The 26959-nt window shown below is 39.4% G+C and overlaps 1 protein-coding gene across 7 annotated transcripts in view; it reads left to right on the top strand.

Moving 5' to 3' along the window:
• Window positions 1-26959, top strand: part of POU1F1 (POU class 1 homeobox 1) — a 148266-nt gene that overhangs the window by 105481 nt on the left and 15826 nt on the right. For 2 of the 7 annotated variants that reach the window (XM_069025129.1, XM_069025130.1), the window contains exons 2-3: window positions 8674-8774; window positions 10716-10844. The exons of 2 other annotated variants lie outside the window; for them this stretch is intronic. In XM_069025129.1, coding sequence (XP_068881230.1) covers window positions 10823-10844 — 22 coding nt within the window. In that variant the 5' untranslated portion in view covers window positions 8674-8774; window positions 10716-10822. Of the gene's footprint in view, window positions 1-8673; window positions 8775-10715; window positions 10845-13987; window positions 14045-19961; window positions 20024-26959 lie in introns of those variants that run through there. 3 more of the 7 variants (XM_069025126.1, XM_069025131.1, XM_069025123.1) reach the window with 3 other exon arrangements.

Genomic DNA, 26959 nt, shown 5'->3' with positions numbered 1-26959 from the left:
ATCTGCAATCTCTTAATCTGTGACAAAATGCAACTCGTAATGTTTATAAGTTTATGGTATTTTGGGGGTCCTTAATTTTATTTTTTTCTCTCAGGATGTTAGAAATGTTGAAGTGGGCTCTGTGTGGCTAAAAGTTGCAGGTTTTATCTATTTCTCTTCAGAATAAATAATTAGCACAATGCTGTTGATTTTATGCAGGAGGACCACAGGCTTGAACAGGGACAACTTTCACTGGCTTGGTGCTCTACAAAGCCTTTGAATGATGAGATTTCTTTGGACATGGCAGCATTATTTTCTGTGCACTGACATCAGTGAGAGAAGTTGTCAAGTTGTTCCAATCCTTTCTTAAAAACAGGTGATGTCTCCTTGTGCTGTCTATAGTTGCCTCTTGGCCTTTAAACATCTTTTGGAAACTGGATTTTAAACTTTTTGGTATAGTTCAGTTTACCCATTTCCAGCCTTAGGGTTTTTATATATCTCCTACCACAGGTTTAAGTTTTATTCCTTACATTGATAGAGAGGAAACTCGTCAGGATAGCACTTCTGTGTGTTGCATGCAGGCTGGGCAGTGACATGGCCACATTTCTGGCACATGAAAAAAGTACTGAACTCAGAGATTTGGGGTTTAAAATGTTGATAGGAACAGATAGAAGACAGCCTTTTGTTTGGGGTTTCTTCCCTAGCAAAACTAGAGCTTGAAATGCAGAGTCCTCTGTGTATATGTGTGAGTGAATGGAACTTCTCCTGCCTGAGTCATTGAAATAGGCTACAGTCTTTTAATTTTTTAGGGGTGCAACAGAATTGGCCATTCCATCCTCCTTCCTTCTGCTGTCCCTCGCTTTCTCCAATGGTGCCCCAGACATGTTGCACGTTTGCAGTCCATAATTTTTTCTGGCTTTCTGGAAGCTCATAAGGGTCTACTGAATCAGCAGGAGAATTGACTTTTCAATGCAGACAACTCTGCCCTTGCTCATGAGAATATTTCACAAGGAGGTAGAAGGGCAATGCCTCAACTCTACAGACAGTAGGAAACTATGCAGCAGTACAAGGCACAGGAGCACCCATCTCACAGAATTATCTGAGAGTACAAGGCTCAGCAACTTCTGAGTCTAAAAAATCCTTAGTTGTGACACGTAGCAGCCTTCCAAGCTCCACAGCATAATTATTTTCCTCCTTCTCAGTCTTCCCCTCCCAGCACACGATATGTCATATTTGACACTTAGGAAGGAGAAGGTACTCAGCAAAAATCTCACATTTTTGCTGTTTAGAGTATTTAACTCTTGAGCAAAGTTCTTTAGAATATTCTTGTCAAAAGCAGAATATTATTTAAGTGCAGAGAAGCATGCAACATATCCAATTTAGCATCTTACTCAGAATGTACGTTTTAAAGTCCCTGTGTAGAAAAAAAAAGTGAAATTGAGGTGACAGAGCTTTTATAATCTACAATATGAGCCAGTAAGAATAATTCTTACTGCATACGTATGAGAAAACTATGCCAAGCTGTCACTCAGCTTACTTAAGATGTTTGACATTGTTTTTGAAGCAAATAAACATCCCTAGCCAAATAATTAAATAATATTTTCAAAATCTATGTATAAAGAGCCCACTGTCAGCATGACTGGACTGAAACAGGAGCACTAATGCAGGAGAACAGTAATAGCTACTCACCAGTAGCAGTGCACTGAAGGAGAAATATGCATTAGAGAAGGTGAAAAAAATTGGATACCCGCATAATAATTAATGTAGCAGAAATTGTTAGCAAGGCCAAGTGCCACCAAGACAAGAATTTTTCAAGAATTTGAGTTGTCCTGGAAACAGATGGACATTTTGATTTTGTTTTCAGCAGTTTGAGTAGTATCTACAATGAGGTATAGCTCCTGTGAAATGCAGAGCTCCAGGTGAAGGGCTTTTATATGATATTACAATATAAACTTTCAATTTGATACTGCCTTTTATTCTTGAGAAAACCTAGGCTTAAAAAAATACTATCAATCTGAGAAAATTCTTTGCATGGTTCCTGTTTCAATTATTGCCTGTAGAGTGACAGGAATACAGTGCACATGAATGATTTACTACTGGAATCTGGGTTGATTTGCAATCACTGCAGAATTTGAGGCAAAAGGGGATTGGTTGGCTTTTTTCTTTTTAATGTTTTTTTAAATAGTCTAAATACATAAATAAATGGTTAGCTTGTATGCTTGAATTTGAGCTAATTCTGAATTTAATAATCAGTTATGTAATTCATAATTGTCACTGCTGGTGGTTTGCAGCGTAAATAGGATCAAAATAAATCAAAATAGTAGTAACCAGAATGTTGTACAACTTATCTAGGAGCCCAAATGTCAAGTTTATTTTGTGTTACTAAATAAGTGTTGAAATGGTTGCAGAAGCAAGCATTTTGAAAGTTTTCTATTTCTCTGGTAAATGAACAGAAGTAAACAAAGAAATATTCTAAGAAATTAGTTACATTCTTTTGATTGTGCACAGCTGTTTTAGGCATGGTATAATTTTGTAGATTGAGGTACATTAAGAGAAGAGGAAGATTTTACTCAATTTCAACCAGAAATTCTGTAAGAGTTTGACTTTTCCTGCTATGAAATGACCCACACCAAACAACTATTAATCAAATATCTATTTTTATAAAGAATCTGAGCCTTCATTCCAAGAGGGACAGTTTGGCTTTAAAAAAATATCAGTTTAATGCTAGATGGATAGATCTGATCCATTCTTCTGTGCTGTGTAGGAACCATAGTATGGACATGGAGTTCCATAGAATCACGCTATTCAAACTCCCTCCCCCAATGGGATAAAATTCTGACCCTTAGCTCTACCAAAAAATGGAAAAAATCCAATTAAAAATGTATTTCCCAGTGTTCATTTGGGTTTCCCACAGAATAGATAATTAACAGTGTATTGTGTTACATTTAAATTTGCAGACGTAAAAGAAAATTTTCACATTTCAAAATCAGTGTGTTTGTAGTAATGGTTCCAAGAAGTATGGAAACAGGATCCACCTAAGAGATGTGCATTGCCCATCATTTACATACCCAGCAAAGTGTGGATTAACTGGCTAATAATTGCTAAGAATTTGGGTGATTTAAAGCAGTGTGTTAATACCTTGTGGAGGATTATATTAGTATTATTATATATAAAATATAATCCTAATATAATACATTATATTATATAATATTAGGATTATATTAACATCTTTCTTCAGGATTATGTTTAATATTCCCACCTTGGATTTAACTAAATAGGGAATAGCTGAATAGAATGACACCAGAGAAGCAGGGCAGGAAGCAGCAGCATGGATGACCTTGCTAATGTAATGATCAGAGTGGTTATGAGCTGATCCCAGCCTGCTGCTGTTATTTACAGCAATGTCCAGAGAGACAGAAGCTGTTATTTTGGCCTTATTTTACAGAGCATTTTATAGAGCTACAATCAGGATTTGCAGTCAAGGGAAGTGCTCCCAGACGTACAAGCAGCATGTTCATTTTGTTATTTCTCTAAAACCTCTGCTATCTATGTATAACTGATTTTGGAGCCTTCAGTCAACTTCAATTCTAATTGCCACAATAAAAGTCCATTTACTTTGTCTCCTCTAAAGAAATAACTTGTTTGTTTAAGGACAAGGTTATCCCTCTTACAGTCAGATGGGAATCTGTAGATGATTTCCCACTCTGGCCTTGGCTGTGACACCTGACCTTTATTTGGTGAAATATCAGTGACCTAATGAATGTTATGCTCTCCTGCTTCCTACAGGAATTAACTTCCATTCTCAGCTTCTGACAATCTCTATTTTGGCCATAGAGTTGGTAGGTGTCCTAATAACCATGGAAAGAGTTGAGATAACAATATCAGTGCCACTTGACCTATCACCTTTTTTTCTTCTTGCGTCTACTTGTCCCGACAGGAATTTAAAAATAGCACTTTCTTGCTGTGTTTGCTGACTCTTTCTGGTGAAACCCAAAAGGCAGGGATTAGTAGCTGGTTGTCTTGACAGTTGTGGTGTATAAAAGTCCACCACAGCTCTCAAGTGAAGTGCTTTGTCCAGCCTCCTAGGAAATGTCTGTAGAGGGTCTAGGAAGGGGTATGTGGCTTATGGAGAACACTTGCTATCACCTCAAGGTAGAGAGTGAACCTGCTTCAGTGCAGGCTCTGAGATCACAGCCAAGTTTAGGAAGGTAAAGGAGAAAATTCTGTTTTGTCATGCTTCCATGCTGAGCATTTTGCCATGTCTGCATGCTCTGTGATGAACAGGAGACTGCCACAGCTTATCTAGACATAAAGAGCTCATTGGAAATAGAAAACCACCACGTGTTTGGCTTCTGGGAGGTAGTAAAATAGTGTAGGAAATCTCTACAAAAAGTAATAGCCACAATCTGGACAAAGTGGTTTCTTTCCAAGCCCATGAACATTAACAGCCTGGGAAGTCATATATTGACTGATGCAGTCAGTTCACTACATTTGATGTGGTTTGGATTCCAGGTTCCAGTAGGGCATGGTGGCACCTTTTAATGTGTTGTCTATTGCACAAAAAAGAGAGACAGGCTTTGACAATGACATTTGCAAAAGAGAGGATTTGGACAAGAAAGGAAAGTGGTTAGGTATACCTTGACTGAAGCAGTTGAAATTTGAGGGTTATTCAATTACTTTTGCATATCATGGAGATGCCTTTACTCTTGGAAAAGGCAGCACAGGAGAATAAATACTCTTTGACAAAGCATGGAATCATCTCATGCAATTCAGTGCCACAGGACAAACAGACATGATTTTAGTGTGGGTGTTGTGTTTGGGTTTGTGGTTGGGGTTTTTTTCATGGGAACACCTACACACTTTTCCTTGCTGGCGTTAAGGTGCCATCACAAGACAGGGTGCATCAGCAATACAGAGATTTTTCCTTACTAAATTATATATAGTTTTTGTCATTGCTCATACTGTTTATACCTGGAATTAAGTTCCTTATGTATGTGATTTCGTGTGGTTGACTTCAACACAAAGTAAAGTGTTGTTATAAAGTACAAGTAGAAGAATGTTCTGCTGTATTTTCTTTTGTTTGGAATTTTGAGCTACTTTTAGTTTGGTGGTGTTTGGGGGAAATACTAATGTGTTAACTCAGAGCCATTAGAGAGAAGGAGCCTGCACCTGTAAATCAAAGACTGTGATTAACAGTGGGTATTTTTCCTCTTGAGTGGCAGGTGTACTTAGGCATCAGAGAAACACCATTTTCATCTTGAGAAATTGCACCTGTACTTGGGGTGTGGCAGTTCTGCTCAACTCCGGACATTTCTAGAAAAAGAAGTTGCTCCAAATTCAAAGATGTCTTTACCACAAGCCAAAATTTTAGAAGCAAAATATAACACAAATAATTCCTATTTATTCACCTGGAATGCCCAGAAATTTGATGAGAATGGCTTAACCAGAGAATTAAATGAAAATCCAGTCCTCGAAACTGCCCCCACCACTCTTCCATCATGCCAACATGACCAAACAGGTCTAGGTGTTAGAATCACAGAACAGTTTGGGTTAGAAGGGACATTAAGGGCCATCTGGTTTCAATCCCCCTGCTGTGTTCAAGGGCGCCTTTCTCTAGAGCAGGTTGCTCAGAGCCCCATCCAGCCTGGCTTTGATGTGTGCTCTCTTCCTGAAGTGTTAATTTAAATCAGCTAAAGAACCACCCTGGGCTGCCCTCCTGACTCCTTTTTGCCCCTGTGGGGGAATGAGGACAGAGCCAAGGGCTTGGGACTGCTCTGCCTAAAGGGGTTTAGTGACCTGTTGGCCAGAATCCCACCAAGGGCTCTCCAGCCAGGGTAATTTGCTAATGAAGAGGGCAGTGCAATACAATGCCTTGTATTCTTTCTATCAGAGAGTGAGAAAGTACATTTTTGAAATCTGAAATTCTAAATTCTCTAAAGTGGAAAGGTCATTTTATTTATTGCTTTTTTTTAATTACATCCCACATGGAAGATGACTGCAGGCAGACACCTGTCACTGAAGCTGGTCATAATTTCAGTTGCTGGTATTAAATCAAGATTTATTCTAAGGCTTTATAGTATATTTTTTCTTTATTTAAAGAGAATGACAAGTTGTTTTGCAGGCTTATTTTTTGGCATCAAAGCTGGTACCAACTTCTCTGCAGGATTATCTCTGTTTATAGAGAATTCCCTGCCAGAACATGACTGGGAAAAAAAGGCAGCTAATGTAGTGCTAAACAAACTTAGCAGTCAGCATACCCTGAGAGTGGCACTTTGAAACCTGCAAGCATTCTCAATATTACAGTGGCTTCTATCTTGATATATCCATTTCTAGCATGATAAAGGCAAAAACAAGACCAACCACTGCTTAAAAAAATGTGTTTTTATTCTTTTAAATTGATGAATTTTGGAAATTAAAGAAAATACATCATATATAATTGACCAGTGAAATAAAAAAAATTGAAAAATTATTCACTTTTCCTATGCAAACTTCTAGATATGTAAATACATGCATTTGAGTGACTTTCATTCAAAAGAAAACCATTGTAGTAATGAGCTTGAAGATTTAGGAAAATTAACTTGCATAACAGTGAAGGTAGTAAATGCATTTACTGCTTTGCTTTGTTTCCCCATCACTGCCCATGTTCTGAGGTGTTGAGCTTTTGATGGGATACCCTTGTTTTTTGGACGAGGGTGAAAGAGCAGAGTAGGCTGCTGTCCTGCTAAGTTCTTTATTTCATAGTCTCATAGTTTTCTGAAGGTAGAGTTCAAAGGGGTTACATAAGGCCAAGCAGTAACAGCAGCAGCAGCAGGCAAACAGCAAGTAGGAAACATCATCTTCTCTAAACTTACAGAAATCTGGATTATATTTGTTAATTGGCCAATAAGATTAACACACAATTCTAGTTTTCCTTTTGTTAACCTATCCTGGTCTAATTCTAACAGTCGTAAGCCTTACACCAGTGTTACACAGGTATTACACAGATTTGCATATAGAGTTTCTATCAGCTCTTATTGTTTATGTGAACACTCTGTCTGAAAAATGTGAACAGTACAGTTCTATCTATATTTTGTCTAAAGTAAAGCATTCTGTGAAAAGGTAACACTGCTGCAGTAAGAACTGTGTTTAATATTTCTTTGCTGCAGCTTTTCAATGTTTAAAGCACTTAGCATATATTTCTACTAAAGTTAAAAATCTATATTTCTATTTCACTTTGATGTGACTTCATGTATCTCAGCTTATCCAAAGGTTTTAATTCAACCCCTGTGCTTTGGCTTTCCTCTGGGCCTGGGTTCAGAGGAGCTTTCACTCCAACACCGAGGCACAGCAGAGAGCATTTATTCTACAGCCAACAGAAAATGTAGACAGATTTGTGGACTTGTAGGATTGTAGAGTGGGAAGTTTTCCCTGCTGAAGTTTACAGCTCCCTTGACAGGACTTTAGGAACAAGTGAAGTGCTTTCATGAAAATAATGAACAAAGAAGTCAAGGTAAACCATAAAGAAGTATCACTGATGGACTTTTCAGAGCCAGACTGCAGAAAGTCTGCAGCTGCCATGGGGGAAGGCATTGTAAAAACGCATTTCTGTTGAATTCCAGTGGTGTGAAGCTCTAGCCACTTGGAAACACAGTGCTGAGTGTGGGCTGGATTCAAATCCTCTGGGTGCTGCCTTCTTGCTGTGGCAATGAGGAGAGGCCTAGGAAAGGAGAATGGCAGGAGCTGAGCTCCTGAGGGACACACAGAGAGGCCCTTGGGAGGCCTCTTCTTCCAGGGGACCTGCTGGGCTTGTACATTCATCTCTTTCATACAGACCTAGAGGATTTGCAGCTTTTCAGAGTCCAGCCTTATGCTGTCCTGTGATAAAAACTCTTCTTCCATGAGCACAGTGTCTTTTGAAACTACCATTTCAACCTTTCTGATGTTTTTGAATCTATAACCTGAAATTTATGTCTTATATGATCTAAATACACAGTTCGGGATATAGCTCAAAGTCTGTTTTCAAAATCCTCTCTTCTACTACTTTGTAAGTAAGAGAAAAGAGTCATTTTGACAGTTAAAGTACCCTGAGCTCTTCCTGCGACAGATTTCAGCTTCTGGAGTGTAAAGAACAGATGCTCCTGTTGACTTGTGTTTTGGGTTCTGTGTGTTGGGAAGAGGAGGAGGAGTACTTCAGCCTTTTCATAGAAACACTTCAAGAGTTCATCCCATGTCAGTTTTCCTGTTCCTGTACATTTCAGCAGCACTGAGGGCTCCCATCTACAGGTTACCTCAGGTGTTCTTCCCCATGTTTGCCTTACATTGTTTGCTTATTAACTGTAATGAAATATGAATGATGGAAATAAGATAGGAATAGGTAAGTGTCCTACCAGAAATCATTGAAGAAATTAAAGTTTGTTTCTTTTTTTTCTTTCCTGAAAAAAATAAGAGTTCTCAAATGGTTCTTCATCCAGGGATCTTAGAGCTTGTCAAGCATAAATGTCTCCTTTCAGAAACTGAGCAACTGGAGGCCAGACACACAGTAAAAATCCCTTCCAGAGAGTACAAGAAAAGTCCTAAAAACCACCAGTCACTAATTCAGGTGCCCCCCTCCTCTCCCTGCCACTAAAGGCAGTGAGTGGTGCTTTGGAACCTGAAGCTTTTAGAGGAGTATGGAACACACATGCAGAGATAGTAAATGTTTTGCTTTTTCCCTAGGATATGCTACTTTCATATTTCCAGGACTGCATTCATATTGGACTGTATTTGGGATGGCCTGCAAACTTGCTCTGCCCTCTGGATCTCTGCTGAGATTATTGGTGAGAATGCCAGTGTTAATTTTGAGTTTTGTTTGTGATCTGGATACTTGCCTCTCAGGAAATTAATTGGAACAACTTGGTTTTATAGGGATTGAGCTGAGGGAGAAAAACAATCTGTTGGTTTCAATCAGTGCTTAAGTCATATTTTTTGATTTGTACAAGAATTAATTTTTATGAAGTCCAGGTTCTGAATTCATTGAGAATAACATTTATGGGTTTCAGTGGCAACAGCACAGGCTCTATTTCTGCACACCACAAACAGGGACGCGTGAGTGCAGGCTACCACAGAATTCAAGAGAAGGCTACTTTTACAATGTTTCCCTTACCGTTTTCCTAAAGAGAAAGCAGTTTTGTCTGAGACTTGACAGACCTGAAGTCCAGGGGCCTACAAGGCATCCTTTAGGGGAAACACTGTGTCTTTTACTTTTTCTTGGGTTTGTAGTTGGTTTTTAAATCTATGGACTAGCTTACCTTCTGGAAAACACCTGTGTTTGCAGCTTTGTTGCAGTATCTGCTTTTAATGAAAAAAATATTAAGCAGAAGTTGGAACATTCTCTTACCTTTATTTATTCCTGGTTTTGCTTTTTTCTTTGCTTCTGTGTATGAGAATGTGCATTTGTAGCAGGGGCTGATGTAACAAGCATTTAATAGTCCACCTTCTGTGTTCTATGAGCCACCAGCAGCCCATGAACTACAGGCTCAAAACCAATTCGATGCATTGGGCTGGAGCCCTCTCCCTGTTAACCATGCAAACAGCAGAATGAAGTTTTGGCCTGATGTCCAAAAGTGGAGACAAATAGAGGGGGAGATTTGACTGACCATATCTGCTGGTGTGCCATGAATCCTGATTTCTTGGCTAGTGGGGAATAGCCAGCTCATTCCCTGCACAACTAGGACTGAGGTGCTTACTGGAAGGTACACACATTACTCTGTGCATCCTTGGGGCCATTTCCCTATGTTTTATCCAGCTTTCAATCTAAAAGTAGTGAGAATTGTTTTATAATTAAATTCCTGGTTCCCAGACCTAGTTGCTTAGGAGTATTCATTTTCTAATTCTCTTTCTTTAAAGCATTCTGGATACTGGTGCAGCACTCTGGAATTTTAATTATTTTCTTCATGAGCTGGTTACTTTCCCAAATCACTGAGATTCAGAAAAGATTCTTAGGGTTTGAGATAATCAGTCATTTCTACTACAATATGCACCTTTCTGGTACTATTTTTCAAATTATATTTCCAAGGAGAGTAATTTCTGTTGAAGATCTATTTTCAATGCTCAGAAAGGATGATGGTTTCTAACTCTGTAGCTGGGAAGAGATCACAGTGCAAATGAAAGCAAAAGGAAAACAGATCACTTAGGTATAGGATTGGGGAAATTAGTCAAGGTTCAGGAGCTTTCAAATCCAAGGAAATCCTCAGCAGGGGAAACCTGGGGATCAGAACGGTAAAAATAGGACAGATGGTGTTCCTTGTTAAAATCCTGGGAAGCTGTGGATTTCCTAAGTATCTGAGCTCTGGTTATTATTCTCCTCCGTGCCTAGAAGCATGCCATGCTTTCCTGCTCCATAACTGGAAATCAATATCCATCTGAGAGGTAGTAGCCCTCCAGTAGCGAGAAAACTGACTGGACTTCCTTGGAAAAAACCCAGCTTGTTCAGCTAGTCATGCCCTTTGAAATCATAAGGATAGTTTTCCATCTGCAGGAACAGTCCAAGGAGCAGAAGCTTAGGAAGTTGTCATGTCCAGTAACATAATTTAGAGTCAATTCTTGCTGTTCCCATCTTTTGTATTCTGGAAGAGAATTGGGAAGTGACATTATCTAGCCAAGACAGACTCAACTGGAATATATTTAGACTCCATCCTGGCTTACTGACCCTTGAACTGATGAGGTCACTAAACAGCTGCTTGAAGCACAGTGGTTTCTCTTTTTTGATGTCTTTCCAGGTGAACAAATATCCAAATCAATGACTGAATATCAGATGAAGCACCAGTGGAGGGAAGACCGGTTGTATTAATATGGATGCCATGCATGAGAAAAATATTACAGAATAATGAAGGCAAATGCAAAAACAAGTGAGGTGGTCACAGCTTTGTTGTCTCTTGTGGGTTTTTTTTACTATATGTAAGTTCTGTTTTCAGTCCTGCCTGGTAAGATACCAAAGAAGATGGACATCTGAAGAGCTTAGCCTGGTAACAGAATCAAGAGCAGTGTCCAGCAGTCCTGAACATTAGTAGTGACCCTTAAATTAAAACACTGATTCAGCACATGAACTTAGCAGTGCAGTGGCACTGCAACTGGAGTTGGAGTTCAAAGCACACACATTTTTACAGGACACCTGGGTTGGGATGGTTTTTCTTGCAAGCTCCTTGCATAGTCTCTAAGTTTGGAAGCAAGACTGTAGTGACATGGGACAGGCTAGGGGACATGGCCTCAAGTTGTGCCAGGGGAGGTTCAGGCTGCACATCAGGAAGAATTTCTTCACTGAAAGGGTTGTTAAATATTGGAATGAACTGCCCAGGGAGGTGAGAAATTTACCATCCCTAGAAGGGCTCAAGAAACAACAGGAAATCTCAGTGTTGTGAGCTAGTTGACAAGGTGGTGATCTCAGAGGTCTTTTCCAACCTTGATAATTCTGGGATTCTGTGACAGTGATCACTATAGAGATATATTTTCAGGCGTTGTTAATATTTATTCAGCATTTTAAATTCTTTTTCTGTTTGTCTACAGAACAATAAATCAGTGCTGAGCAGTGTTTGTTCATGTAACAGGTGTCCCACTGCTTTTAGAAAGTGAAAACTGTATATTGTGTGAGATACCACTGTCTCCTTGCCCTTGACTTTTCAATATGAGAAGTCTTTTGAAGAATTCACTGACACTTCCATGACTTGGCTGGCTCTAAAACATTTGATTCTTTAAGCACTCTCTTCAAAAAATGAGTATTCACAGTGTCAGCACATGAGATGACACTGTGTGCTAGGTGCTACTGTGATTAGAATAAATACTGTATTGAAACCTGGATGGACAAGGAGCTGTAATTTTGGTGTGATTAATTGAGATGGACTAAATTATTCCCACAGGTTTATTGGCTTATACTGAGATAGAAATGAATGCACTAAGATAAACATCATGAACGAAGAAACTTTTCTTCTCAGTGAGCAATTATGACTTAGTTCTACAAGACACCAAATAAATATATCTTTGAGACCCCTGATTTTTAAGATTTTGAAGTATTGAGCCGTTTGCATTCAGAACGTGGTCTAAGGCTGAGAGTTTAAACCATGAGAAAATTAAGTTTTTCCTGTTGTTCTCTCACTATTTTTACTATAGATATGTACATGAGATGCTTCTATCAAAGGATTAGATCAAATACTTAGAGGCTAATTCTCACAGCTTTACTCAGTCAGTTTGATTTGCTGTTCTTGGCTTATACAGTTCTCATCAGTTAACTTATTCTCTCAACAGGTGATCACATAATTAAAATGGATTTTTATTGCAATTAAAGCATGAAGCTTTCTCTGTTTGCCAGGAATCATTCATATTTTAAACCAGTGTATGAGAGGAGTAAAAGTATTGGGGAGGCGAGTGGTGATGAAAATCGCTTGAGAGTGTTGGAAAAAAGTTTTATTCTTTGGAGTACCTTTCCAAAGATGCTTTTTTTTTTTGTTTCCTAGGGAGATGGAGGGACATTTGATAAGCGTGTGGCTGGGTTGCGTCTGAAGTGGTGACATTAATTGTACAAAGAAATGTTAATGGCTTTTCAGAGCTCTGGGGAGGGAACTTTCACTGAGAAAATGTGTATATAGGTCTGTTATGTCTGACCTGGTTGTTCTGGATTTGTTTTGTGGTCAGCAGAGAGAAATAAGCACTTTTTGTTCCAATTCAACTCATCTGTGGGGAAAAAGAAAGTAGTCTAAAATGGATCAGACAACTGGGCCCTGAAGTACTTATTTCTCACTATTGATTATAAAGACAATCGGAGGCATCTTCACTGTAGTTCTCTAAAGTTAAGTGAAATAAATCAGCCTTGGAAATAAATGGAAAATTAATCCCACTTTGGCCCCATGCTGGTTTGGTTCCCCCTGCTCCCCCATCTTTTACTCTGATTTTAACAACTAGGCTGATTTTTGTACTTTCCTCCACCCTGAGGTATCCACCCAAGACTAGCCAGAGGATTGAAACCAAGCTCTGCTCCTCTGGCTTTGTATCTTTCTCACATTCTGTTAGTTTTTTTGTATTGTAGGATTTGGGGTGGTTTTTAGTTAGCTGTCTGTTTCTGCTTGTTGTTGGATGGTTCATTTGTCTGAACAAATCAATTCTTGTAAATCCCTGTGAGATGCCAGCTCTGAGGGGCTGAGCTCACACTGCACCTTCTCCCCTGCCGAGCTCCGGGCTCAGCTGCTTGTATTTTGTGTAGTCCAACCTGGAATAATCCGTACCACTGAGAGAGAACTCCTGATGTGCCAGCAGATGTGAACACACACAAGATGCACCTGCTGCAGCCTCATCCTGGTGGGAAACCGGGATAATGCTTTCCTGGCTGCTGGGGGCTGCTCCCTGCTGGCCATAACACAGTTTTCACCTTCTAGGGAGAATACCAAAGCACAAATGAACTACAAAACTACAGGAATAGTTCTTCTGATTGAATGGTTTCTTTCTTTCTTTCTTTTTTTTTGCCTTAGAAATTTGAGTGTGGCTATAGTTGTTATTTTTCTCAAATATAATTTGTGTGGATTTGTGTAGCGGTGCAGGTGACTGCAGCTACTCTTTCTCCCGGGAAGAACTCAGACAAACAGCTGCGGTGATCAGCAACCCAAGTTTGGCATGTAACCTCAGTCATGGTGAGAACCCATGAGCCCCTTGTTCTGTCTCTTTGCATGTTTTCCCCTGATTGGTTAATATTTTGTCTTCCTGTGTTATGTATGAAGTTATGAATATTCATTTTCCTTCCTTAATATGTATTAGTTCTAGAAAGTTCTTTGTTCCTCGACGCCCCATTGGATCCTTCCCTGAGTCCCTCCTATGTGTTGTTCCCATTGGTTCCCTTCCTGTCAATCCCACCTGCTTGTCCCTATCCCGTTGGCTGAGATCCCTTTCCCCGCCTATTTTGTACTCAGTATAAGATTCCTGGACCTTCCCCCCAGTTGGCGTCTTCGTCCCTGTCTTTTCACGGGAATAAAGCTGCGTGGAACCCATACGGAGACTCCCGTCTCTTTCTTCTTTCCCTTCGCCTCTGTGCCTGCTGAACAGCGACAGAAGGATCCAGCCCCTTTGGGTGAGGAGCTCTGCCCCTTTTCCTTGTGTGTTGGGCACTGAGTGCCGCCTTCCAGAGGGGTTCCAGCGTTGGCCTCCGGGCTTCTTTGTGTCGGCACACGAGGGGTAAAACCCCCTTCTGCCAGCTCCCAGTGGCTGGAAACCCTTCCAGGTTTGCTGCTGGTTTATTTACAGATTATGCAAATCGCCAAATATTCAAAGAGCAGCGCTTAAACTTTATAAAGTGCCAAGGCTCAGTTCCAGTTTATTGCAGGTTTTTTAGCTGCTTTAACAATTGGTTTTTCAAAGGGACCTGAAAGACCTGAATTCAGCAATCCCATTAAGAGTCCAGGTTTTCAGTTTGCCTACAGCAGCTTTGGAGAGCTCATCCAGAAATGCACTTCAAAAGCTGGTCGGGATGAAAAGAGCAGTGTTTTTGTGCCCAGAGTTGAAGTCAGCATGCAAAGAAATTCTATAATACACAGCCTTTATTTTGTTTGAGGAGGATGCCTTTCTTGTTCCTTTTTCAGTTTTTCAGTGTGAGATTTTCCAGGGCGTGACTAAGGTGACAGGCAGAGGTAGGTGCTCTGGAATTCCTCTTGGAATTAAGCGTGACCACTTAACAGCCCGTGTTGTTTCTGTCTCAAACCCAAACGCACAAACTGTGGTGATTTGCAGGTTGTCACATTAATAGCACTGCTGCAGCCCCCGTCCTTCACGTGTCCCTGCTCCAGGGGCTCCCTTTGCCTACAGCACCTCTGCTGCCTTGAAGACCTTATGCACCATGTGGCATTTAAAGCTCATATCTGTTCAGATTCCGAGGTAAATAGCGCCAGAGGCGTGAGGAAATGCTCTCTGCTCCAAAAGGTGTGAGGTGTGTGACAGCTCTGCGCTGGTCACTGCCAGCCTGCCTCAGGAACTAATCTCATTGTCTTCTGCATGACATGGGCTTTGGCACAGCACAGTCATTACCAGCTGTCTCCTGGCAGTTACTGGTGTAACACCCTGTGGAGTGTGTGCCATCTGCTGCTTGAGCAGGGATTTGATAACCTGGGAAGGGGAGCAGGGTATAGGCAAGGTCTGAGACGTTCCTCATGTGAGGTGTGAGGATCTGCAGGGGCAGGTGCTTGAAGGGGGACTTGGCATAGCAGGGTAGTTTTACTGAAGGCCCTGAAATCTGTGCTCTCTGGTCCTGCTCCATTCCATTTGTCATTCCTCTCTTTTGATCCTAAACAGCTCAGAATTAATTTTCAGGTGGATTCAGTTGGATTGTGGATATGGGCTCATGGGACTGCTCTGCAAGGGGTCCAGTTTTCCCTCCTTTCTGCATGGGTATAAGGGCAGGGAGCACAGAAGGTCCCCTCTGTCTCTTTTTGTCTGTTTTGTTTTTGTGGGTTTTTTTTTAGTTTGGTTTGGATTTTTTTTTGTCTCTCCCTCCAGTTCGTAAAAGAATTATTTTCTGCTTCTCTCCCCGCCTTCCCTGTTGAGGTGTGGACACCGGAGGAGGGGCAGGTGATTGCTTGGCTTTTAGCTGTTCTTTAAAGGCATTTGAATGTCTTTCTTCTTTTTGTTAAGACTTTTGAAAGTCTATTCATGCAAAAAATATGTTGAGCTATAAGCTGTTGTTAAGACTGCCCTGGCCTTTGTCTGTTGTTTGCTGTTCTATAGTTGCTTGGCTTTGACAACTCAGGATCAAATTTTTCATGCTTATTGGGAGTCTCAGATGAATTTTTCTGGACACTTTCACCAATTCCACTTTTATGAAAGAAGACCAAGGGAAAATGGCTTTGATCATATTTTAAAAAGCCCATTGAAACAAACAAAAAAAGTGTCTTTTCAATTGTCTATTTTTCTCCATGCTCAAAATGGGGAGTAAGGAGAGGTGTCTTTTAATGTACCCTTGGAAGCATGCATGCATGTTTGTGCCTTCTCCAGAAAATGTTTTTTCTGAAGTGATTAGGTGAATGCATCCTTAATTTTGAGGTACCCACATTTTGAGTTTCAGCTTTGCAGATAAGGTGTGTGCCTAGGCTAGAGCAGATAAACGCTTTGATTTGCTTGTAATTTGTAGATCTGTGGTAAACAATTCAAGTTGACCTATTAATACATCAGAAAAGTTACCCTAAAGATAGGATATTTTGGTATTTTTTTTTAAGGAGGATTTTGTGCATTCTCACCTGTGCTTTAAGGGTGGAAGGGAAGGCAAATCTTTCTTTCCTTCTCTGAATGCAGATGAGGCACCTCTGTGAACCTAAACAATTAGCACTGAAGGCCTAAAACTCTTACTTTCTAAGAACTTGACCTGCATGTCATGAAGGAGAGGTGTGCTGAGGTGTGCTCAGACAGAGCAGCTTGTGTGTGGTGGTGGGAAACAAGAGGTGTGGGACACTTGCTAAAGCAAGAGGTCAACAGCTGGGTGATCTCAGTCTCTATTTCTGACTACCTCTCATTATTTTGTGAATCCTGACGTCAGTTCTGAAGAGAAGCTTGTACCAACTCTTGGGTACCAATTCCTCAAATTGTGGGGTCATGGTGTGCTGGTACAGCACAAAGAATTTGTTGCTTCTGCCTGAAGTTGACATACAATTAAATAAGAAGATAATGAAATACATCTATAATTAGTTTTTATGGTATCTGACTGAATTTGATCACTAAAACCTTGCTGAATTATTTTATCCCTTATTGTTGTTAAGTGAAAGGAGTAATGGTGCAAATGAACACCTAAAATCTCTGTGGGGCAATTTTTCTGGCCCTCTGTGGAAAAAACAAGGTGAAACCTACATAGACTTGGACCTTGGATTGTCTGTGAGAGCATTAATTTATCCACTCTGCTTTAGTTTGAATAGAGATAGAAAATGCCTGCTGACACAAAGAACTATTACTTTTGATTCCTGATGTGCCAAAAATTCAAGCCAATGCTGTGGAAATGCAGAGGTTTGTGTGAGTGTGTGCACAAGCACACAACTTTTCATAATCAATGTCTTCGTAACATCTGATTCACTTTTATGTTAATTTTTTCTTTAGACAGAATGCAGTGTGTTGTAAAGTCCGTCATTCAAGACATACTGAATGCGACCAGCTACTTCTTTTTATGAAAGATGAATTTTGAAATAGATTTGTTGCTCCTCTATTTTTCAATTATAAGAAAAAAACACCAAACAATTATTTTTGCTAACCTTTCAGTTTATTTCATTTAACCCCAAATCCCAATTTTTTTCCTAGTTACTTGATATGAAAGTTTGTCTGTCACGTGTGTTCATAGGTCCATACTTTTTCAAGAGGTGGTCTTTGCCCTGCAGTATTTGAGCACCTTTTTTTTTTTTGCATTGACCACCGTGGTGGTGTTAATCATCATCATGTTTGTAAGTAGTCCATTAAAAAAAAAAAAATCTTAAAATATTTAGTGTGGGGAAGAGTGTTTCTGAGGAGCTAAGAGGGAGTTTAAATTAATCTGTGGTTTACATTAGAAAACTAGAAGTAGGTGGGTACTAAGTAAGTTTAATTTTGTGATCATTGTGTTGAAGCAGCTGCTAAAAAATTTTGTACATTGCATGAATAAATTTTATTCCTCAGTGAACTTTATTCAAAGATTATACTTAGATATCACACTGAACCTTAACTCTTGCTCATTTTTGAAGCACATTTTGAGGCATCCTATTTAAAGGATGCAATAGCTCTCACTACCAGAGAACACAAAAGGGTGGCGTACTTTCAAAATTGAAGGTTTTAAATAGTATTTTCCTCTTCACAGTAGTGGAATAACTGTTATTTCAAATATTAATATTACCCAGATTTAATTTGCATTGTAGATGAACAGTAAATAACCTTGCATGACAAAGGGATATTTATAGCCTGTACCAGTTACCCTGACCTAACATACACTGGTATCAGGGTACGCTTCTCACGTTCTGTGCTTACTGATGTGACCAAAATGTATCCAAGGATTTTTATTTTATGACTTCCACTCTGCCATTTTTTTAATAATATTTTTGTTTCTTCAGCTTTATTCAAAATTGCTAATATTCGTGAAAACTGTGAAACTATTAGTTCAGAGTATCCTTTCATAGAACTAAAAGCTATCTCTGTTTTGAAGGAAGCTGTACAGATATTGAACAGCTTCTGTGTTTCAGCTGTAAGTGTAATACAAGCACACAATCAGCTCTGTCCCTCTGTCCAAAGCAAAGCTGTAAATTGTGTGTATGCATTTGTATATAAAAAAATGAGTGTTGCAAGCTTTTGCCCTTTTCCCCATGGATTTCCTATGTTTAAAAGATGATTTTTGATTATAGAAAAATACCGATCTTGCAGAAGTCACCTGAGAGCTGGCAGTGAGAGCAAAGCACGCTACCACAACTTCTAGATTAGTAGCCTTTTTTTTTAGCATGTAATTTAATGTAAGAACATGGAAATTCTCTCTGGATTTTTGATGTGTGTAAATCCAAGCTCACACTAAAATGGCGTCTTGCCTCCCTTTTCTATGACAAATAGTTTTGTGTCAGCATATAACTCCTTTCTAATATCACTCTGGTATCTTTCACTACAAAGGGCATATTTTTGAAACAAACACAACCCCGTGTGATAATTTGGTGGTTTATATAATTTTTAACCATTGACCAAACAGTGAAAATTAAATAAGCAATCTTTACCAAAGAATGATTATTTAAAGCGAAGCTATTAATAAAATCCTCTGACAGGTGGAGGCACTTAGTAATATCAATTAGTTCTCTCTTTAGATATGAAGTATTCATTTTATAAATTTATTTATTCTCTATATAAAGTTTGTTGCCTCTTGAAAAATGGCTTGCCATTGGGAATACATCTTGCTATTCATTTAGAAGAATATTCTGTGGGTGATATGGACAGGATTTCAGCAGTTTGAGGGAAAAAAGAACAAGTGGTTATGTTTTGCAAACACGAAGATGAGGCTGAGTGTTGGATTAAGAAAGAGATTAAGAGATGGCTTTGTGGATATCTTCTGTTCAGGTACTGTGTTTGCTGTGTGGAGATGAGAAGTTATCATAGGCTTTGCTAGAAATGTGTGTTTTTTCTCTTAATTCTTTATTTCTTAGTTATCTTTCTCTGTTAAAGAGAATTAGCATTGTTAATCTCTGTTAAATCCTTTGGGGACTCAGAGATAATTTGTTTCAGGCTGGCATAGAACAGTCACGAAAGGGCAGAAGTAGGACTTAATTGTAAGAACTTGATTCATCATTCAGGTTGCTTGGCTGAAGGTCTGCATTAAAATTGTAAAGCAGAATAAATACCAATAGCTGTGAATCATATCAGCATGGGAATAATAAGAAAATCAACTATGTTTTGGGGTGTTTTTCCCCCCAGACATTTTTAAAAGTCACCATGTTCTCTGAAATAGAGAAGGGAGATCTGATTTCATGTTCCTTTTGCTCTGTTTTTGGGGTGCAAAGAGGGAGGCAAACACCTGCGTGCTCTCTGCCAAGGAGCAGTCAGGTAGTTCACCAGATATTTTAAATAGCTCCAACAGGCCTGGAATTGGAAAGCTGCTGTTTGTTCAGTCTAATGAAACCTCTCTCCTGTGGAAAAAGTAGATATTTAGTCAGTCTGAGAAAATCCAAAGGGAATTCTGGAAAAATTCTACGTATATTTTATTAAACTAGTGTCAAATGAAAGTAATTGGAATATGCGGGTATTACTTTGATCTGCTTCTAATAAATGCTAAGTGGCAGAGAAAATAGTGGTGGTTTTTTCCTTTACTAGAGTTTTGTGACAGGGGACATGCTGGGTTTTTCATTACTTTGTATTTCCCGTGACGATACAGTAATACACCACCCAAATTCACTTCTAGTTAAATATGAACAGGTTAGACTATGCCTAATCTCTGAATAAACTGTGCTATTACTGACTTTCTTTCTGACATGCCAACTTTTTATTTAATATGTTGTGTATTTTTGTTCAACCTGTAGATTTTACTGGACAACAGGAAAAATGTGGTGTCCTCCAATGCATGTGACTTTGCACCATGTGGGTGAGTCAACTGAGTAGTTGGAGGGAGCTTGGAAAAGGGAATTATAGCCAGTTCCAAACTGGGGGGAAAACAATATCTGAAAATAGGAGAGAACAACAGAGAATTAATAAGGTAAAAACAGAAAAGAGAAACTTTTCTGTGTCTGTTTGTTCATCTGAGGAGTTTTGTGAAGATGCACTCAGCTGAATTACATTTTGCAGGGTAATATGTTTCATATAGATGCATGGCTTCAGGATTTTCTTGTGGTTTATGATGGGTTGTGTTACAGGAGGGTTTGTAAAAGTGGCCATTTTGCTTTCTTCTTTTTTTTTTTTTTTCAATTTTCAATTTGTTATTTGTTATTCTTCACTTGGTCTGTTGAAGTCCAAACCTGCAAATATGTTTCATAGTGCAGTGGTGGGATCATGGCACCATTATCAGCATAGACCTTGAGACAATAACAAACTCAGAGATGCTGTTTAGAAATCATGTCCCTATGCTTGCTTCCCCTTTGCTTCTGAAAATACTCATTCATACTCATCTGAGGATGAATGGGGAGGGGAATTCTCTTGGAATTCTTCCTTAGCAGCGTTATGTAGATGAGGAGTTCCTTTTATTCCTGTATCTGCACAGCCTTGGTCCAGGTGTCAGTATTTTCCTGTGTATGACCCTTTTGCAACATGTAATCTGCCTGGAATTCTCTTTATTGCTGACTTGTTATTCAGCATCACACATGGATAATTAGTACTCTTATTAAAGAAACACAAGAGTTTGACAGTGACTTACAAAGGATGTTACTCATGTTAAGTCTTAAGTTACAGCAAGGGTTGGCTTATGTTTTCCTTGGAATTACTCCTTTATTTCCGCTCATCCACTGCAATATCCTGTAAATGGTGCAAAAGGTGTAGGGAATGGTGGTCAGTTGTGCTCTCTTTCCTTCCCCTGCCAGGGGAGGCTGCAAAGGCAGGCAGCAGAATTTCACTCTGGTGAAATCCTTGCCCATATAGGAAGGAGTGAACAGAGAAAAATCATATTTAAAGTCCCTGGGTTTTGTGTGTTGTGCTCTGTACTCTGGGAGTCCCCTGACTTAAAGCATCTCTTGCAAGAACGTCCTGCTAGAAACCTCATTAAAAGCCCAACTACTGAGATGCTGTGCAGTCCTGAGATGGTCATGGTCTGGAAGGTGAAGGAAAGGGGCATTGCCTGGAAGCATCCATTCCTTAAGGGGCAGCTTCAGGCACTGAGGAACAAGCTGGGGAGTGCTTGACTGCTCTGGAAGGGAAAAAAATCCCCCTCCAAAAGGGAATTCCCGGTAAGTTATGTGGCTGCTGCATGTCACATGAAATGTCAGAGTTCCTGGGTGGCTGTGTGTCATGCTGATGCTTCCTGGTTGCCCTGGGGCAGCTGGAAATTGGGTCACTGTGCCTCTCCCTGATGTGGTGGCCTTCCTCCTGCACCACCACCATGGCTGGGCAGCTTCAAGTGTGGCACAAAGCAGGAGTCACTCATGAGCCATGCTGAGAATCAAGCTCCTTACCCATAGCTACTGCTGCTCTCCCTGTGTGAGAAGAAAGAGGGGTTTCAAAGGTCTAAATGCTCTTGAGTTGAACTTAGGATTTCATTTCCCTGGAGTGAGTCTATGTAAAGAACAGAAGGGCTCCCCCTCTTCTGCTTTCCTCCTCCTGTGTACGTATTTGAGTTGTGCTTTTTTTTTTGTTTTAACACCTGGAAAATGGCATGGTGTTTTATTTAAATATCTATTCCTTCAGGTCAGAACACTTGCTGATGAAGAGAAGCTTTCAGCCTTATGTTAAATGTGTATGAGGTCAGACTCAAGTGCAGCACTGGGATTTAAAAGGAAATTTCAAAGCCTTCTTTTTCTTGCATCTTACTATGGTGTCTGTGTGGCTGGGCTCTTCAAAGGGATTTAGCAGAACAGTGATGTTGTGAAAAAGCTGTAGACACAGTTCCAAGGAGAAGCATTAAAATCTTTGCCTTGGGGAGAAATGAAAACATCTGCATGTTTTCAAAGAGTAAGTAATTCTTCTACACCCATGCAAATTGTACATAACAATTGCTCCATCGCTACCGTTTGAGTTGTGTTTTTCTCTGCGAAGTGCCCATTTTCCATCTTTTACCTGAACAATATTTTAAGAGAGGTGCATATACAAATGATATAATTTTACTTCTCACCCTTAAAAGAGTCAGAAAGCCCTCTCTCCCTAACCTCCATTCTCACTTGTATTTGAAAGGAGAGAATGATCTCTCAGCTGTCAATTTGCATGGAGACTGAATCAGCTCAGATCTTGGACCGTGGCTTCTGAATTCTGAAGACTGGACTCACATGGTCCTTTTCTTGTGGACACACTCCAGAAAGTGCAAGTGGAGTAGTTCTTATTTCAGCCTAGTGAGAGATTTCAGACTTCTCCCTGTGGCACAGGAATATATTTAAAAGCTGTACAGTTTTATAAGTGAAGCTCTGATCAAAATGTCATGGATAGGTCTGGCTGCTATCCCCAGGCTGTCCTCTTGATTTCATATTTTCTTGGGCAAGCTGCTTAACACATGGTTTCCTCACCCAGAATGTTCAAGCAATACTTTTGGGGACAACAATGAGATCTTTAGATGACAGGAGACACTGAAAGGCAAAAATCATGCCTCTACCATGATGATTATTCTTCTCCTGAGGAGGTGCACTTTTCAGTTTTAACACTGCTTGGTGATGATTAATTGAGTTGTGAGGATTAAATTTTCAGCAAGAGTTATGAGATACTTTCCTAAAGAATAATGCATTTTAAATGTTACGTGAGATTTAAGAATTAAAATTTTATCTCATATTTCAAGGAATTTTAAATGACCTTCAGACTGAGCCAGCCAGTGGTTTGAATATGCTAATGAAATCACTTTGCTGGCAAGATGTTTTGTTTGGTGATGAAACACAAAACTGCTGACCGTGTTGAGCTGCTGCTGTTTGTCTGTCTAAGACAGTAATATTCATCCATGCAGTGTGTGCAGGCAAAGTTCAGAGATGAATATAGATGACCAGGATTTTCTGGGAGCTTGTGTAATAGTGTCCTGTAGGTTTTGATCTTTGTAACCAGCTGATGACCTTTATTTTACACTGATAATGAGAGAAAGTGGCATTGCTCTATCACTTAGCTCCACGAATACAGAAATAATTGAGTTCTCATCACTAATCATTTTAGCAAATTAGAAAGTCTCACTTAGCCCACATCTTGTACTTTTACTGAGTAATGTTTCTGACGTATTGTGAGAATGTTTACTGCTTAATTCACTGCTCAGTGAAGATATCAAAGTCTGACTCCAGTACTTTGAATGAATTTCAGTCTTTTTGGGGTTGTTTTGTGTTTGAGTTTTTTACTTTTTTTTTACTTGGTTGTTGCTGTAATTTTCATTAGACTGAACCCAGAGGAATATAAATAAAGTTCCAGGCTGAAGTATGAACATTACAGCCATCTTGGTAAAAAGGAGCAAAATGTATCTGCACATGTTGTGATCTAAAGTATTAAAGTTGTTTAAAAAAATTAAAATCCAGATCTCAGAAGATTCAGCTGAATTTAGAAAAATCCACAGATTTCTTTTTTATTTTGTGCCTTTACTACTGTAAATCTTATTAAGTAACATTGTATAAATTATCATAAATCTGGATTAATTCCAAAAAGTGGATGTCTAAAGTTGTAGTTTGTCTGGAAAGCTTTTCTTCCACAGTTCATTCTGTTTGTACATTTTACCTCATACAATTCTGACAATGCAGCAGATCAAAATATTTGGATATTTTTTCAAAAATAACTTCAGGTAGTAAAAAAAAAAAATTAATTTATGAAAACTCATGAAAGATGCCTAGAGCATGAGGAGAGAATTTTGATACAGATATTGAAATTCTGAATGACTTTTTATCAAAGCTGAAGCTTTCTGTTTAAATTTGTTTTTTTGATTTTATGCCAAAATTGTTGAAACTAAAGATTTTGCTTTTAGTTTTGGAACAATTTTAGAGCTGAGAAGTGTTCATCAGTTCTGCTGGTCAGATATCCAAATATAATAGGGAATATATCGTCCAGTTTCTCTTTTCTGCCACACATAATGAGGGAGGAGTGGGGAGTAGGGGCAGGAGGCTCAGAGCAGAAGGGAAGGAGATGAGCACATCATAGGGTGGTTGTTATTCCAGAGGGAGAAAAAGGGGGGAAAAAAAAGACCATCCTCGTTATTCAGTACATTTCCTGTGAATTTTACCACATCCTTGTCCCAAGTTTCCAATAAAATTGAACAATGGGCAAAAGTATTAATCAATCTCACAGAACCTTATTTCAGTTGTTGCCTATTAGGTGCTTCTCACACTTCCCTGGAGAGGCTTGGGCACGTGAGGCACACGCTGTCCTCTGCCTGTGAATCATGGAAAGGTGCTGGCAGCTTTTAGCAAATGCTGCCTGGGTTAGGACATTTTCTTGGGTATGCCTTCTAAATAAGTTAATTGTTAAGAGCTGGAGATGGGGTCACATATGTGTCATGGAGATGCTCATGAGGATTGTCTTGCTATAGCAGAAAATTTTCTGTGACCCACCAAGGGCTGGACCAACACCGAGATCATGCAGTTCTTTCCTCCAGGAAAATGCAGAAGGTGCAAGTTGTTCAAAGGTGGCAGAGGCTGTAATGCCAAAGGCATCTTGATGTGGTAAACAGTCAAGGAAGAATGTTTTGAGTCTTTAAATGTCCTGTGAATATTTCAGAAATTTTTACCTCTACACGGAAATCTCTGAAATCCTTTCAAAAGATGGTGGGGCTGGTACTCAATGCCCTCTCAGGAAACAGAAAAGAAATTTTGCTTTTGAGGACATGCAAAGTAAAAGATACTTTCAAGAAAATTATTTGGGGGGGTGTTCACAGTCATTTTTTTCATTGAATTGCTTGAACATGTAAGCCCAGTTTCTAAGAAAAAGTTGTGTTCAGTAGATTTTTACACTGTGGGCAGGGGACTAGCAGTACTAGCTTGTACTACTGGTTAGATTCTGGCTTTTCTGACAGAAACTTTTCCTGCCAACTTTAGTAGTAAAAGAAAAATTCATAGCAGATCTGAAGCGATAGATGATGTGTTCTTAGGTTATGTGGAATGTTGATGAATTTCAGTATTAATGTGGTAGATGCTCAAATGGCTGATCCAAGGCATTTTCTAGGGCCAGGTTTGTGATCTCAGCAGTCTGGCTTTTAGCAGCTTTATTCTGGCAAACTGTCTCCCTTAAGTCCTATTCATTTCCTGTACTTTTTGCCCTGCTGTGCTTACACTCATTCAGTTTTTCTCTTCCTTCCTTCTTTATGTTGTTTCAGGGTGTGTCTAATGGGGTATTTCTGCAGCATTCAGACATGGAAATGGTCAACTCCCTTTATTTCAATTTTTTTTTTACTTAGTTTTTAAATTAACATGACTTGTTGATTGACTGAATTTGGGGAAAAAGTGTTCTACTAATGAAAGTATAAACTGAGAAGCAGGGATGCATGTTTTGCTCCATTTTGGGTTATGTTAAAGTGCACACGCCCAGTACCATTTACACTGCATTCTGTGTACAGGAGTATTTACCAAAGCTTTGTGAAAGCAGTGTTTGTCTTGTAACATGAAAGGGAAAACTGGGAAAGAATTAATGATTTGGCTACTGCAGCAGTAGCCCATGTTTGCCTGATAAAACCTTCTTCGGGTTACAGATCCCCTTTCTGAAATGTCATAAGAACAATGGAAAGAAGTCATTTGGAGAAGAATAAAAGCACTGCCTGAAAAGTTGGGTTACTAGAAATAGCATTGTGTGGATTTAAATTTGTAACTGGGTATATAAAATTCTTTTTCTCTGTGGAAAAGTTCTGATTTTCCAAAGGAAATCGTGGCAGGGCGAGAAAGACTTTTGCTACTGAAATGGTTGTTACGTGGTCCTGAACAAACTGAAAAATGAGTCAGTTGTAACACAGGTAGTTTTAAACCTGGCCTTTAATAAATGTGAACTCATTGTTAGTATTAATATTTTGTAAATGCTTCAAAGATGTTAAGTGCAAGTTGGTTTTTTTTCCCACATGCTTGTCAAAGCATATTTCCGGTATAGGTGCCCTGTATGGTCCCAGTCATAACTGTTTGCAGTTATGATTCTACCCAGCTTTTCACTGGAATAAGGCTGGAAAGAGCTTGGATCACTTCATGAAGTGTCAGGGTCTCCACCAGTACATTTGTAATGCGAATCATTTTGAGGAGCACCAGTCTGACTGGAAGCATGAAGAAAAGCAGTGGAATTTTATCTGTTATTTCAGGTTGTAGCTCTTATGGATAAGTTTGGCCATATTTTATGATGCTTCCTGCATGGGGAGCTGCTGCCCAGGCTCAGGTTGTTGTTTGAGAGCCGTGGGAACACCACCTTTCCCTGCAGATAGCAGATCATGTCTGTGCTGCACGTTCAGGGGGCTCTTTTCTGCATAGGTGATCTAAAGTTAAGGACAGGTGGCTCAGGGAAACAAGTAATCTTAGGTTCTTTTTGGTCTTTATCAAGTAGTCCCACTCAGTCTAAATCAGGCTTTAAGGCTTTTGTTTGCTCTAATGCAATTACACATGTTTTTTACTCAGACTCCATTGAGCCAGACTTTGGCAGCAAGACCGAATAAGCTTTCTATAGGTTTTTAAAAGCAAATTGCATTGTGTTGCTCCCTGGGAAAGTGTCTTCCTTGAAAATGTTCTAATCCGCTCTCCCTCCCCATCAGTTGTGAATGAAACTGCCCGTGGCTTACACTGACAGTTTGTGAGTCAATTTGTGTCTTACCTAAGAAGGAAGATGGTTTTTTTTTCTCCTGTGCACAGTGTAATGCACTTAGAGATGTCTTTTTCACTTAAAGTGTAGGAAGTAGACCATAGATCTATGACATCCCTCTGCCTTGTAAGGATTTCATAACATGGACTTAGTCATTCCAGTT

This window comes from Aphelocoma coerulescens, chromosome 1, assembly GCF_041296385.1.
Source record: "Aphelocoma coerulescens isolate FSJ_1873_10779 chromosome 1, UR_Acoe_1.0, whole genome shotgun sequence".
In the NCBI taxonomy this organism is placed as follows: Eukaryota; Metazoa; Chordata; class Aves; order Passeriformes; family Corvidae; genus Aphelocoma; species Aphelocoma coerulescens.
This window is presented reverse-complemented; position numbering and strand designations above follow the sequence as displayed.